This window comes from Thamnophis elegans, chromosome Z (assembly GCF_009769535.1).
Source record: "Thamnophis elegans isolate rThaEle1 chromosome Z, rThaEle1.pri, whole genome shotgun sequence".
NCBI lineage: Eukaryota > Metazoa > Chordata > Lepidosauria > Squamata > Colubridae > Thamnophis > Thamnophis elegans.
The window spans coordinates 113,913,897-113,927,578 of NC_045558.1; the positions used below are offsets into that span (position 1 = coordinate 113,913,897).

Sequence of the window (13,682 nt, forward strand, 5' to 3'; positions counted from 1 at the left end):
ATTACCAAAAAGACTATTATTAACTTTCCTTCTCCTCAAAGTCCTGATTAACAAATTATACTTGGAAGAATGAGGGCAAAGTACTTGTTTGTCAGCTACATAGTTGTGTGTTTAAGGGCAAATACAATTATCAGAATGTTTTTCTGAACCATTTATATTTTAAGATTCATTAAAGAATGAAAATCATATGAGGAAGAGAGAGATTCAGTTCAAGCTTCGTCCACGTAACTATTATATCGAAATGAGAAAATTTTTTGAATTGGGATTATTATTAACTATAATGATATTGATTCTCTTTGTGCTACAATTGCCATGTATAGCTTGTAAAACTCAGTTAAGCAAATGCAGAATCCAAGATCCTACCCCGATTGTTCACAATTATTTACAACCAGGAGATCTTACAATTGGTGCTATTACTTCTTTTGTCTTCATAAACAGAGATATAAAAAGTTTTGAGGAAGATCCTCATCATTTGTTTGCCTTTGAATCCTTGTAAGACATTATTTTACATATCAATCTATATAAATTCTTTGGTATAGCTATTCTAGGCATCACAATGGGTCGCTGTGATTAAAAAAAAAACTTTCCCAGCAAAAGTTTAAATGATGTTATGTTATTTTTCAGATTATAAAGTATTTTTTGTACTTGGTAAAGAAAAAAAAAACAGCTAGAAACTATGTACTTAAATTACATTTTTTAAAAATCAAACTAATCATTCAATTTCTCATTGCTAGTAGAGTCAGAAAAGACAGGAATCCCTCTCCCAATCCTCCAATCTCCAATCCATGAGAATTACAGCATTAGCCTTTAAAGTGGCCTTTAAAGTGTTGAACTATAGGAATAGTAATGTACATTATTATTTTATATCAGTAAATAAGATTCAGTTTTCTTCATGAATAATTATCTTATGAACTGGAAGAGTTGTTTTGACAGGCAGACTCATATGCTCTCAATATACTTTTTATGGTAAAAATTTCACTTTGCTTTTGATAGTGTTTTTAATTATTTTCTTCCATTTTTTTCATTCGTATAACAATGATTATTGAGACATAAACATTAGATCAGTAACACCAATTTTTACAGATGTTGTTAAGGAATAAAATTATTACAGATGTTGTTAAGGAGTTTTGACTAAATTGTGGTTCAATTTTTTTACTCTACTGTTACAGATTTTAATTTTTTTAATAGAATAGAAAAAGCTACAGTTCACCCATTACTTAGAAAGAGTTTGTGGTACTATGAAAGCATTACTGCTTGTGCTTCAATAATATATGTATTTAATTTTCTAAATATAATGTGCTGAAGTCAGACTAAATTCTAAAAATATGGAATTTATGGTATTTTTGAAGTCACTTAAATTAAAATAAAACCATCTCTTGTGTAATAATTTTCCCCAATTTTACTTTCTAGTTTTATAATGTTATATACTAACAATTTATATCATTTTCATATAGTTAGAATTTCATAGAAATAGCAGACAGTTAAAAAATATATGTCATTATTCCCATAAAAATTAATTCCACAATATTTACACTTAATAATAATATGTAATTCAATTAATAAAAAACAATGGATTTTATTTTGATGGAGCTTAATCTATTACTTTGCAAGACACTGTTTCCCCATGATATTTAATTTTCCCTGCCACATGCAGATTTTTATTTGATACAGTAACTTATTTCCTTTCCAGAGTCTTGGTTAAATATTATCAGCATATCTTGACTATGATATTTGCCGTGAAAATGATCAATGAAAACCTCCAGCTCTTACCTAATGTCACTTTGGGAATTAATATCTATGACAGTTATGGTGGAGAGAACACATATCATGCCTCAATGGAACTTTCCTCCAGTCAGAACCGATTCATTCCCAACTACAAGTGTGGCATCCTGAATAAACTCATATCAGTTGTTGGGACTCTTGATCCTGGAATTTCCTTTGATATGGCAAATATTTTAATTCCATACAAAGTTCCACTGGTGAGATGCGTTAATGATACGTTGTTCACACTTTCCTTTGTATTTTCAGAGAGGGGGGAATTGTACGACCTTAAGATATTTTTAATTTCATGTACATTTCACTATGAAGTATACTTAAGAAAATGTATTTATATATAATAAAGCAATTTGAACTCGTTTAAGAATTTGTTATAATGATAGGGAAATTTCAAAAATTTGGATCTCTGTAGTTTCTCAAGAAAGATGCTCATGTGATGAGAATATATATATATATTTCTGAATTTTATTTATTTTATTTTCTGACATGAGATTTATATCCACCTTTGATTCAGGTATTCAAAGAGGCATAGGCACTGCCTTCTCCTACTATTGGCCCTTACTTAGTGAGTGGGATACACTATTATGTTTGTCCTTTCCCTCCAATAGCTCTTCGGAGAAAAAAAACCCAGATACTTGAAATGGATTAATAGGAGGACTTTTCTTGGAGCTATAGCACCAGGAAACCCATAAGTAATAGCAGTTCATATAAGTGTGAAATAGGATAAAGCAAAAAGTAGATTGTAAAGTTTCTTTTTTAGAAAGCAGTTAATTTTTTTTTTAAAAAAAGAGAGTAAACATTTTAAAAGAGTATAGTTTCTTAACATATAATCCATGTATGTATATAAAGTTGTCATTGTTATTTGGAATTGTATTATTTATTTATTATTTCAATGTTATGCTTTATTTCAGTTTTCCAAGTAGTATGCTGACCAAGGTCTTTTGAACTTGGGCCCAAGAAAAAGTGTTCTAACTAAGCGAGTACATATAATAATAATAAGAGCAAAGCAGGGATTCAGATATTAGTCTCTTTAGTAAAATCAAGTTTAGGGAACAAAATTCAGATAGTCATAGTTTATACATTTGGAAGGAAATAAATGGAACATGTAGTCCAGTTATAGTTTTTTATCCTAAAAAATTCTGTATAAAAATTATGTGAAAAATATGCTGGCATGCTTTAGAGCTTTTAATTACAGAGAATACACATTTTCTTTGTCTTTCTATTTTTTTAACCTACGTAACTTTTATTTCCATAGTTTCCAAAGGGCTTTTCCCCTTTCTACTACAACATGGCTCCAAGTGAAAACATATTTAACATGGGGATTATTCAACTATTATTGTATTGCAGGTGGACATGGGTTGGGATACTTACGAAAGGCTTTGAGGTATCGTTTCAACGCCTAATTGTTTCAATTTTTCCTTTCTATGGCATATGCATTGCCTTCTTGGAACAATTCAGACTTCATTTTGACCAGTTTTTTGATGGTTTGAAATGGCTTGTCAAAAGCTTTCACATTTATGTTAACAGCAAAGCCAATGCTATAATAGTCAGTGATAAGTATCTTCTACATTTAAGATGGTTGTTACGTCTACCTGAAATAGAAATGATTTCTACAAAGCCTAAAGGTAAGGTGTGGATTATGGCTTTCAACGTGGATCTTGCATCATTCTTTTATCAAAAGAGCTGGGATATCCAAGTCCTTCATGGTGCATTGACATTTGCAGCTTACTCAAAGGAAGTTGAGGGATTCCAAATTTTTCTCCAGACAAGAAGCCATTTCTCCTCAAAAGAGGATGGTTTTCTCAAAAATGTGTGGGAACAAGCATTTGGCTGTGTATTTCCAAATCCATCTAAGAATGAGAAAAATGATGATGTTTGTACAGGGAACGAGAAATTGGAGAGTCTTCCTGGGGCTTTTTTTGAAATGAAAATGACCAGTCATAGTTACAGTATATACAATGCAGTATATGCTGTGGCACATGCTTTACATAACATGAAGTTGGACCATCAATGTAAGAGAAAGTCAAATGGCAGAAAACACAGTATTCAGGAGACCCAGCCATGGCAGGTAATTTGATGAATAATTAAATAAGTTGCAAAAGAAATTTGAATTGCACTGGTTTTCTATTATCTCACAGCCACTTGACCATAGACAACAGTGATATGCATATGTTGGACAGTCTTTTTTCTTTTATCTGTCCTTTTTTGAATTTTGTAATTTTAATGTTTTTTCATGCTTTGAACATCTTATCTCAATTACTCCCTAGCTGCATTCCTGGTAGGTTATAGATAGTAGGTATATTCTGTCTATGTTGCCTATATCTTTTCCCCCACCCAGATATAAGCAAGAATTATTTACTGCAGAATGTTTTTGTTTAGAATTACAAGAACTGTTTGATCAAGTTAACTTTAAAAACACACTCAGAGAATTTCCCATCAATAAGGGTATGAGTCCAAAATAATAAATACAATGAGAAATTTTTAGTCTTGGGATACATGGTTTAATATTTATTCATCTTTAGATCAGCTTCCCCCAACCTTTGGGCACCAGAGACCAGTTCCATGGAGAGAGGTTTTTCCATGGACTGGAGGGGACATGATTTTTGTGTGCTGACTGCATCCTGCAGATGGGGTTTTGCTTGTATGCGTGGCCCAATTTCTGGCATGCTGTGAACCAGGGCTGGTCCATGGACTTGAGGTTGGGACTCTCTGATTTAGATGAATCAAAGAATATTTGGCAATCCCATCCATACTATATGAGACAAGGATCATGCTTTCAAAAATCCATATTTTAAGAGGCTGTGGAATCAGAGCCTAAAAGATCAATTAAATTAGCACATGAATGAAATGCAAATATATATATGTTTTTTTATTTGTGCTGATAAATAAATAAAGGGAGACTAGTATAGATCTATTTCAAGCTATTTAGCTCTCATCAGCTAGCCATACCCTTACTGGGATTTGAACCTGGGCTATATGGCATACTAGGCACACTAGGCAGAGATCTTAGCCATTAGGCCACAGGCTCTTATCCGTTATCAGCGAAGCCAGGGTGAAAGGTATCTATTAGATTTTTACAACCCCTGGTAAGCCCCAATTATGGGTGGAAGCTAACTGCTTCCATCATCTGTCAATCGGCTCGTCACAAGAGTATATATATATAAGGCATCTGAAAGGGCATGATATATGTCTAGAAACAATATTTATTATTCTGTTTCTAAGTCACAGTTTTTGCTCATTGTCCTCAGAAACCTAACCATGGTAGACAAGATAAACTAACCAGTCCAAATGGTATTTCTCTTTTTACACACACAAGTAAAAAACAGTCTGAAAATAGAATGAGAGCCAATGTAATACAATTGAAAAGAGATTGTTATAAGAGAATTGTGCAGAGATTAGCCCACAAAAGCAAAAAATATGTATTCAGCAGATTTTTAAAAAACATTTAGAAAAGCAGATTATGCATAAGATCTAGAAAGTGTTCTCAAATGACAAAATTTAACAAACAGATTTTGAAGGCAATAATGTGAAGCCCAACTAGTCTCTTAAACAGTCTCTTGCTGTTTAAAAGGAAAATGTGACACCAAATGTGAGCGAGGAAGAGAAAAGACGTAGAAAAAAGAGGGGGAGAAAAAAACAAATATAACAATTGTCAACCACACTATTATTCAATCTAAATACCAGACTTGCTCAAACCATAATTGCACTATTTCTCAAAATCCATGTTCACCTATGTGGTCTCAATTTGATTTAAAATGCTTAAAAAATTGTCTTCCTTCATTTCCCATCATTACTGACTGAGTAGAAATGCATGAATTGAGCAATTTTAATACTAAAGATATTGTTGACATCCTGAAAAGTTATTTCAACTCCTTAATTTTGATATTAAACTGGTCTAATTTGCTCTACTAAATTTATCTCTAACAACAATAGAACAAAAGATTCTTAATGTTCTTGAAAACTAATGCAAGCAGATTATTTCTGGCATATTAATATATGTATTTGCTAGGGCTGGGTTACTTTTAATTATTGAAAGTTAGATTTTGGATTAAGGTTGCAAGATATACAGTAGATCCTTGAGGAAGACATTAGCATATTAGAATAGGAGCAGCCTGCCACATATGAAAAATAGTTCAAATAAAAAGATGGAAATGATATCACATATTCCTGTACCATATATAGAACTAAGAGCTTTTGCATATTTTTTCATATTTAGCTACATTTCTTTTTGAAAAGAGTATCATTTAACAACAGTGTTGGAGATGAAATTTCCTTTGACAAGAATAGAAAACTGATTACAGGATTGGAAATGGAGAACTGGGTCACATTCCCCAACCAGTCATTCCATCGAGTGAAAGTTGGGAAGCTAGATCCCAGGGCTGCTGAAGACCAAATGTTCACCATTCACGAGGAAGCCATCACCTGGTCTAGCACTTTCAACCAAGTATGTTCTGAATATGGCTGGTTTTGTTTGAAATGATTGGATATGAAAATAGCTCTATGTTGTTTAATATTTAAAGAGAAATTATCAGTAAGGTAAGAATTGAAAATTTCTGAAAAGCAAGATATCTAACTGATTACATAAAGCAGCAATGTGCTTCCTTTCAACTTCAACTTTCAACTTTAATAAGATTTGTATGCCGCCCACTCCCTTGGGACTCTGGGTGGCTCACAACAAAAGTAATAACATATAAAAAATTTAAAAATACAATTATTAAAATTAATATATAATCCATTCAATCAAGTGGGGCTGGATATTAATCAACAGCCCCAGGCCTGCCGGAACAGCCAGGTCTTGGTCGCTTTACGGAAGGCCAGGAGAGTGGTAAGTGTCCGGATCTCTGTGGGTAGCTCGTTCCACAAGGCTGCTGCAGCTACAGAGAAGGTCCTCCCTCGGGGAGCCGCCAGCTGGCATTGTCCGGTCGACAGCACCCGGAGGAGGCTCAACCTGTGCGATCTTATCATTGGTCATTGGGAGGTGAATGGCAGGAGGCAGTCTCTCAGGTAACTAGGTCCAATACCATGTAGGGCTTTAAAAGTAATGACTAGCACCTTGAAGCGGGTCCGGAGACCAATGGGGAGCCAGTGCAGCTCGCGGAGGATAGGTGTAACATGGGTGTATCTAAGTACACCCATTATCGCTCGCGCAGCTGCATTCTGGAGCAGCTGCAGTCTTTGAACACTCTTCAGGGGCAGCCCCATGTAGAGTGTGTTACAGTAATCCAGTCTTGAGGTGACGAGGGCATGAGTGACCATTCAAAGTGCCTCCCGGTCCAGATAGGGCCGCAACTGGTGCACCAGGTGAACCTGGGCAAAGGCCCCCCTGGTCACAGCTGACAAATGGTGTTCTAACATCAGCTGTGGATCCAGGAGGACACCCAAATTGTGGGCCCTCTCCGAGGGGTGTATAACTTCACCCCCCAGGCTAAGAGGTGGAATGTCTGGACCATCCTTGGGAGGCAACATCAATAGCCACTCGGTCTTGTCTGGATTGAGTGCAAGCTTGTTTGCTCCCATCCAGACCCTGACAGCCTCCAGGCACTGGCACATCACTTCAACTGCTTCGCTGAGTTGGCACGGGGTGGACAGATACAATTGAGTATCGTCTGCATATTAATGATATTTAATCCCATGCTGGCGTATGATCTCACCCAGTGGCTTCATGTAGATATTGAATAGGAGGGGGGACAGGACCGAACCCTGCAGCACCCCATATATGAGGGGCCTAGGGGTCGATCTCTGTCCCCCAACCAACACTGACTGCGACCTGTCCGAGAGGTAGAAAGAGAACCACCTTAAGACGGTGCCTCCCACTCCCACCTCTCGTAACCGTCACAGAAGGATATCATGGTTGATGGTATCAAAGGCCACTGAGAGGTCAAGAAGCACTAGGATAGAGGAATGTCCTCTATCCCTGGCCCGCCAGAGATCATCGATCAGCGCGACCAAAGCAGTTTCGGTGCCGTAACCAGGCCTGAAACCCGACTGAAAGGGATCCAGATAATCTGTTTCATCCAAGGTTTGTCAGAGTTGAAAGGCCACCACCTTCTCGACAATCTTCCCCACGAAGGGAAGGTTGGAGACTGGGCGATAGTTGTTCAAAATGGCTGGATCCAACAGTATGTGCTATCAAGCTTAAAAAAAACAAAGAATATGTATGAAGTTTTCACACCTACATTATTGTAGAGAAGCCATTTTGGTGAAAACAGTTAAGACAGAAGTCAAGAGTCCTATTTGAGAAATGAAGCCAATTGGGTGATGTTGGATCAGTAACTTTACAGTATGCGTATATTACCAAGTATACTAAGATTTTTGTTATCATGACCTATTTGTGAGGCAAAACAGAACATCGTAGTGCAACAATTTTTGAACCAAGCTACCACAAAAGAGGTAAGTTACAGAACATGTGCAAAACCTGGGAACCATGTGTCCAGAGCAATTGAAATTTGGGGAAGTTGTGGCAGCTTTGGTCCTACTGGCTGCTGCTATATTGCTGAATTACTGCTGCATTCACATGATCCTCATCTTCAAATGTTCAGTGACACTTTCCCAGCCAGTTTCACAATTAGTCATTCCTTTCATAGCCCAGCAGCAGCCACTTACTTGCCTGCTGGGAAGGGAATGAAAGGGGAGGGGAGGGGAAGGAGGGAGGGAGATTTTTGGTGTTCCCTGCCAGTTTCCACACAGAAAAAGCAATCACTCCCACTGCTTTCTGCCCTTTGATGCCCTTTTTGTGGTCATTCTTTGACCACAGAAATGGTCAATGAAATATATCTGAAATGAAATTAAATATATCTGAATAATGACTCAATGGGCTACTGGCTGTCTAATTCTTGTTTTGTTTTATATAAAATTTTTGCATTGTCCAACAATAAGAGTATATTTGCTTCAGTGTCTTCAAAAAGTTTTCACTGTTTCTGGAGTTCTGTTGAAATACTTTCACCTTTGGAAAATAGTCTTATGTAATATAATCTATCTTCCAATTTGGAATACATAAGAATACCTTTAAAACTGGTAAAATATAAAAAGGTATTCAATATTCAGTAGTTTTGATGATGAAGTTGATGGGGGAGAATCCCAGATCCTTACGATTTGCATTCTTTATTTGCAAAATATTGGTCAACCATGATTTTCCTTTTTTGTTTCAAAATCCATGACTAACTTTTCTTTTTTTCATTTATTGGGCAGACCCTACCCATTTCAGTGTGTACTGACAGCTGCCCCCCTGGTTATTTCAAGAGAAAGCAGGAGGAGAAACCATTCTGCTGCTATGATTGCCTTCGATGTCCCAAAGAGAAAATGTCAAGCGAGAAGGGTAAGAGACCTTGTGAACCAAATTGACTGATAGTTCCGCAGATCCCCCTGGACAGATCCATGAGCAAATAATTATGGCATCTGACTTATTTTCTTTATTGGTTAATAGATTTCAAACCTTTCAATAAAGAAGGATTTCTCAACACATTGAAAGGAAGAATTCTGACATAGTTAAGGGTTTTAAAAGATCTTAAATGCAATGATTGATCACAAAGTTGCATTTTCATTATCATTACTGTTATAACTGTGAACAATTGTTAAAGTTGGCAGTCACTAAAAAAGGTTTACATGTGGCCCCTTTTCTCCATTTCCCCTCTCTTTGGAATGCTTATCCAAGTGTAAAATAAAGACATACACAAGGACTCTCCATTGGTCTGCATATATTCCCCAAAATGTTACATAAATTTCCCCAATGTAATGCACAGATTATAAATAAACAACTTGAAATGAAGGCATGAATAATCCATTAACATAGAATTCCCATATAACCATGTGTTGCCTTATGTACCAAACACAATAATAGAAAGTCAGATGGATAATATCAGAGCCAGTCTTGTTTCCAAAAACAAACAATGTAGTCATTCTAAGAGTACTATCAATATATAACAAATATATAAATATATAAATGTATATATTTAATTTTTAGACATGGCTGAGTGTTCAAAGTGCCCAGAAGATCAATATCCAAGTAAGATCCAAAATTCATGTCTTCCAAAGAAAGTGTCTTTTTTGTCCTATGAAGAACCAATGGGAATTGCTTTAGTCACTCTCGTACTTTTTCTCTCTGTATGCACACTTATGGTGCTGGCAATATTTTTGAAGTATCACCATACTCCAATAATCAAGGCTAATAATCGAAATCTCTCCTATGTTTTACTCATCTCCCTCCTTCTCTGCTTCCTTTGTTCACTTCAGTTCATGGTTGCACCTGGTAATATAATATGTCTATTTCGACAAATTAGCTTTGGCATAATCTTCTCAGTAGCCGTGTCTTCTGTACTGGCAAAAACCATCACTGTGATTTTAGCTTTCATGGCCAACAAGCCAGTATCCAGGATGAGGAAATGGGTGGGAAGAGGACTAGCCACCTCCATTGTTCTTTCTGGTTCTCTGATTCAAGTAGCCATCTGCATTATATGGCTCTTCATATTTCCTCCTTTCCTTGACACTGACACTCATTCAGAAATTGAGGAAATCATACTCCAGTGCAATGAAGGTTCAGTTATTATGTTCTACTGTGTCCTAAGCTACATGGGCTTTCTGGCAGCTGCCAGTTTCACAGTAGCATTTTTCTCCAGAAATCTTCCCAGCAGTTTCAATGAGGCCAAATGTCTCACTTTCAGCATGGTGATATTTTGCAGTGTGTGGCTCTCCTTTGTTCCATCCTACCTGAGCACCAAAGGCAAATACATGGTGGCTGTGGAGGTTTTCTCCATTTTGGCTTCCAGTGCAGGGTTGCTTGTCTGCATATATTTCCCCAAATGTTACATAATTATTGTTAGGCCAGAGTTGAACAACAAAGAAGAATTAATAAAGAGGAGATAATAAGAAACAAAAAATATTTTCCTTTATTTTTTACAGATGATAATGAGATAGATAGACAGTCACAGTGAGATAGATAGATGATAGATAGATAGATGGATGGATGGATGGATGGATGGATGGATAGATAGATAGATAGATAGATAGATAGATAGATAGATAGATAGATAGATAGATAGATAGATAGATAGATAGGAGAGAGGGGGGAGGAAGAGGGAGAGGGAGAGAGATATGTAGCTTGGATTATGAACAAAATTGGATTGGATTCACATTACTTAAAAATCAAGATTGAATCCCAAAGAATCCCGGTCCTTCCGACGTGTCCTAAAAAGTTGGCTTTTCCAGCAAGCCAGCCTGGCCTGAACAAAACAAAAGAAATTATTGATTACTGTTAATTTTAATTTTAATTCTTTTAAAGAAATGTCATTGTCAATTTTAATTGGGTTTGGGATATCTTATTTAATTTCTTTTTAACTTTTGTATTATGTGTTTCTTTTAATATTGTACGCCGCCCTGAGTCCTTGGGAGAAGGGCGGCATATAAATCAAATAAACCTAAACCGAATAAATCTAAAAGGAAAAAAAAGTTGTTTGTAGTCTATAATGGGATGATATGATAATGCCTGTATATGTATCATCAAAATATGACAATTATGCATATACCAACATACATGCACATATATGACACAAAGAAATATCTCAATCTAGTCTGAATGTGTACATGTACAACGGAAAAAAATTACTGTGAATTTACAAGACGGAAGGAACAAAGCTGTTACAGAATATAGCAGTTCTGCTATAAATACTTTGAAACCTTCTCCCAGAGGGGAGCAACAGAAAAAGATCATAGAATGGGTGTGTGGGGTCTCTAACAATATTTCAAGCTCTAAGCACTTAGTGCTTATAAGCAGTATTCTGAGTAACAGGAAATGAACTTCCTATAGTCTTCTCAGCTGTCCAAACCAGTATTTATATGGACCTTCTATCTGAGGCACTGCTACCACCAAACCAAACAATGATGCCGTTTGTTAAAATGCTCTCAGTCATGCCTCTGTAAAAAGTCACCAAGACAGAAGGAGAAATATATGCTCTCCTCATCTGATGCAGCAAATGAAAATGCTGGTTTTCATGCTTCATTAAAGATAATGTATGAAAAAAACAAGTCAAGATTGATCACCTCCATAATTGCAAGCTTGATACAAAGTGGAATATGACTATGCAGGCTCTTTCTAAAATCAACAATGATCTCCTTTGTTTTGTTAACATTTAAAACTAGGTTATTTTTATTGCACCAGTCCACCAGAAACGGTGATAGGACTTGAATAACTTAACAACCAGTTCTCTGACTGGGTAGGAATATGTCTATCCAGTCATGTGACTGGGTTGGTGACATCACTCATCACACCCAGCTCTGCCTCCCGGCCACTCGCTTCAAAGGCAGAGATAGGATTCAGCTGGTTGGGACTAATCCCACCACTGGCTTCCTCCTGCCCTCCCCTACCTTTCAGGCTGTTTTTGGCCATTTTTGTGGCCATCTTCAGGGGATTTGGGGGGGCATTTTCAGGCAATGTTTCAGACCATTTTCAGGCCACTTTTTCGACCATTTTCAGGCCATTTTTGGCTTGAAAAACAGCCTGGAAAATGGCCTGGAAAACAACCCCAAAAATGAATGGGACCAGCCAGTAGTGGCATTTGCCAATTTGTTACACGGAATCTTAACTACCAGTTCACCCAAATTAGTGTAAACCAGAAACAGCCCACCTATGACCAGAGCCTTCACCTCCTCCTTATAAGAATCTTCATTGTCATTCCCAATAAGCCCTACCATTGCCATGTCATCTGCATACTTCCGTAGCAGACTTACCACAACAGTTACACATCCCAGTGGGAAATCGGTACTCAAATAGATGGAATTGGAAACTTTCCTTCTAACCTGCAAAAACTGTGGCCTATCAGTAAGGAAATCAAGTATCCAGTTACATAAAATACTATTAAAACCTAATAGACCCAGTTTGTTCACCCAATGCTGAGGAATAATTGTGTTCAATGCCAAACTAAAATCAACAACAGCATTTGCACATGAGCATTCATCACCTCCAGTTGTGTCAAATTAAGATGAAACATACAAGAAAGTGAACCATCTATAGAGCAGTTATTATAAAGAAATAATAAACAATTAAGTGATAAATTATAAACAAATAAATCAATTCATGTCATGCGAAAGCTTGAACATGCTTGACATGCTTTATAAATGGGTACAATGAAAATAGCAACATAGGAACAAATGATAAATTCTTTAAATAATATTAACTTTGTTAGCTCTTAGATTGAGAGAATTTTGGTGCAAAAAGAATGAAAAAAATCTTAAAGCAAAATGGGGTTTCCCTCCCTAAATTGGCATGTGGCCATTTCCAGAGGTTTGGCCTTTGAGTTTGCATAGTGGGGGTGCGAACTCCCACTATGTAGTAGTCCTCAGATGTCTGCCCATCAGCAGCTCTGCTGAACTTTTATTTGCAGTGGGGCACAGAGTGGAATGCTGTCCCAAGAGATAGGCTGCCACCTTGTCCAGCCATCCCTCTTGGTCCATCCACCACCTTGGTTGAGCAAACAGCCCATTCAGCCCGGCCATTGCAAGCAGGATGGTATAGGACAGTAAGGGCATGGTGGATCCCTAGGCCAGCTAGGAACCCCTGGAACCCTGCAGCCGTAAACTGGGGTCCATTATTTGACCCAGTCAACCCATGAGTTTGAATAGTCACCACAGACCCCAGATAGTGGTCTTGGTAGTGGTGGACTGCATAAGAAGAAATTCTACACACTTAGAATAAGCGTCCACCACCACCAGGAAGCTTTGGCTATGGAAAGGTTCTGCGAAATCCACATGCAGCCTGGACCAGGGACCTCTAGGCAGTTTCTGACTGGTGCAGCAGGGGCAGGCAGGTCGAGATTCCTGGCAGGGGAGGCAGCTAGCTACCCATGTCGTGATAGCCTCATCCATCTTGGGCTACCAAACATAGTTTCGGCTGAGGGCCTTCATGCGAGCTATGCCTC

General features: G+C 37.2%; 1 protein-coding gene across 1 annotated transcript; it reads left to right on the top strand.

Moving 5' to 3' along the window:
• Window positions 1-1,742: 1,742 nt before the first annotated feature.
• Window positions 1,743-10,635, top strand: LOC116521540 (vomeronasal type-2 receptor 26-like). The gene is made up of 5 exons (XM_032236198.1): window positions 1,743-1,979; window positions 3,032-3,844; window positions 5,999-6,220; window positions 8,965-9,091; window positions 9,737-10,635. Exons 1-5 carry the CDS (start codon window positions 1,743-1,745, stop codon window positions 10,633-10,635), a joined length of 2,298 nt encoding a protein of 765 aa, XP_032092089.1.
• Window positions 10,636-13,682: the final 3,047 nt, after the last annotated feature.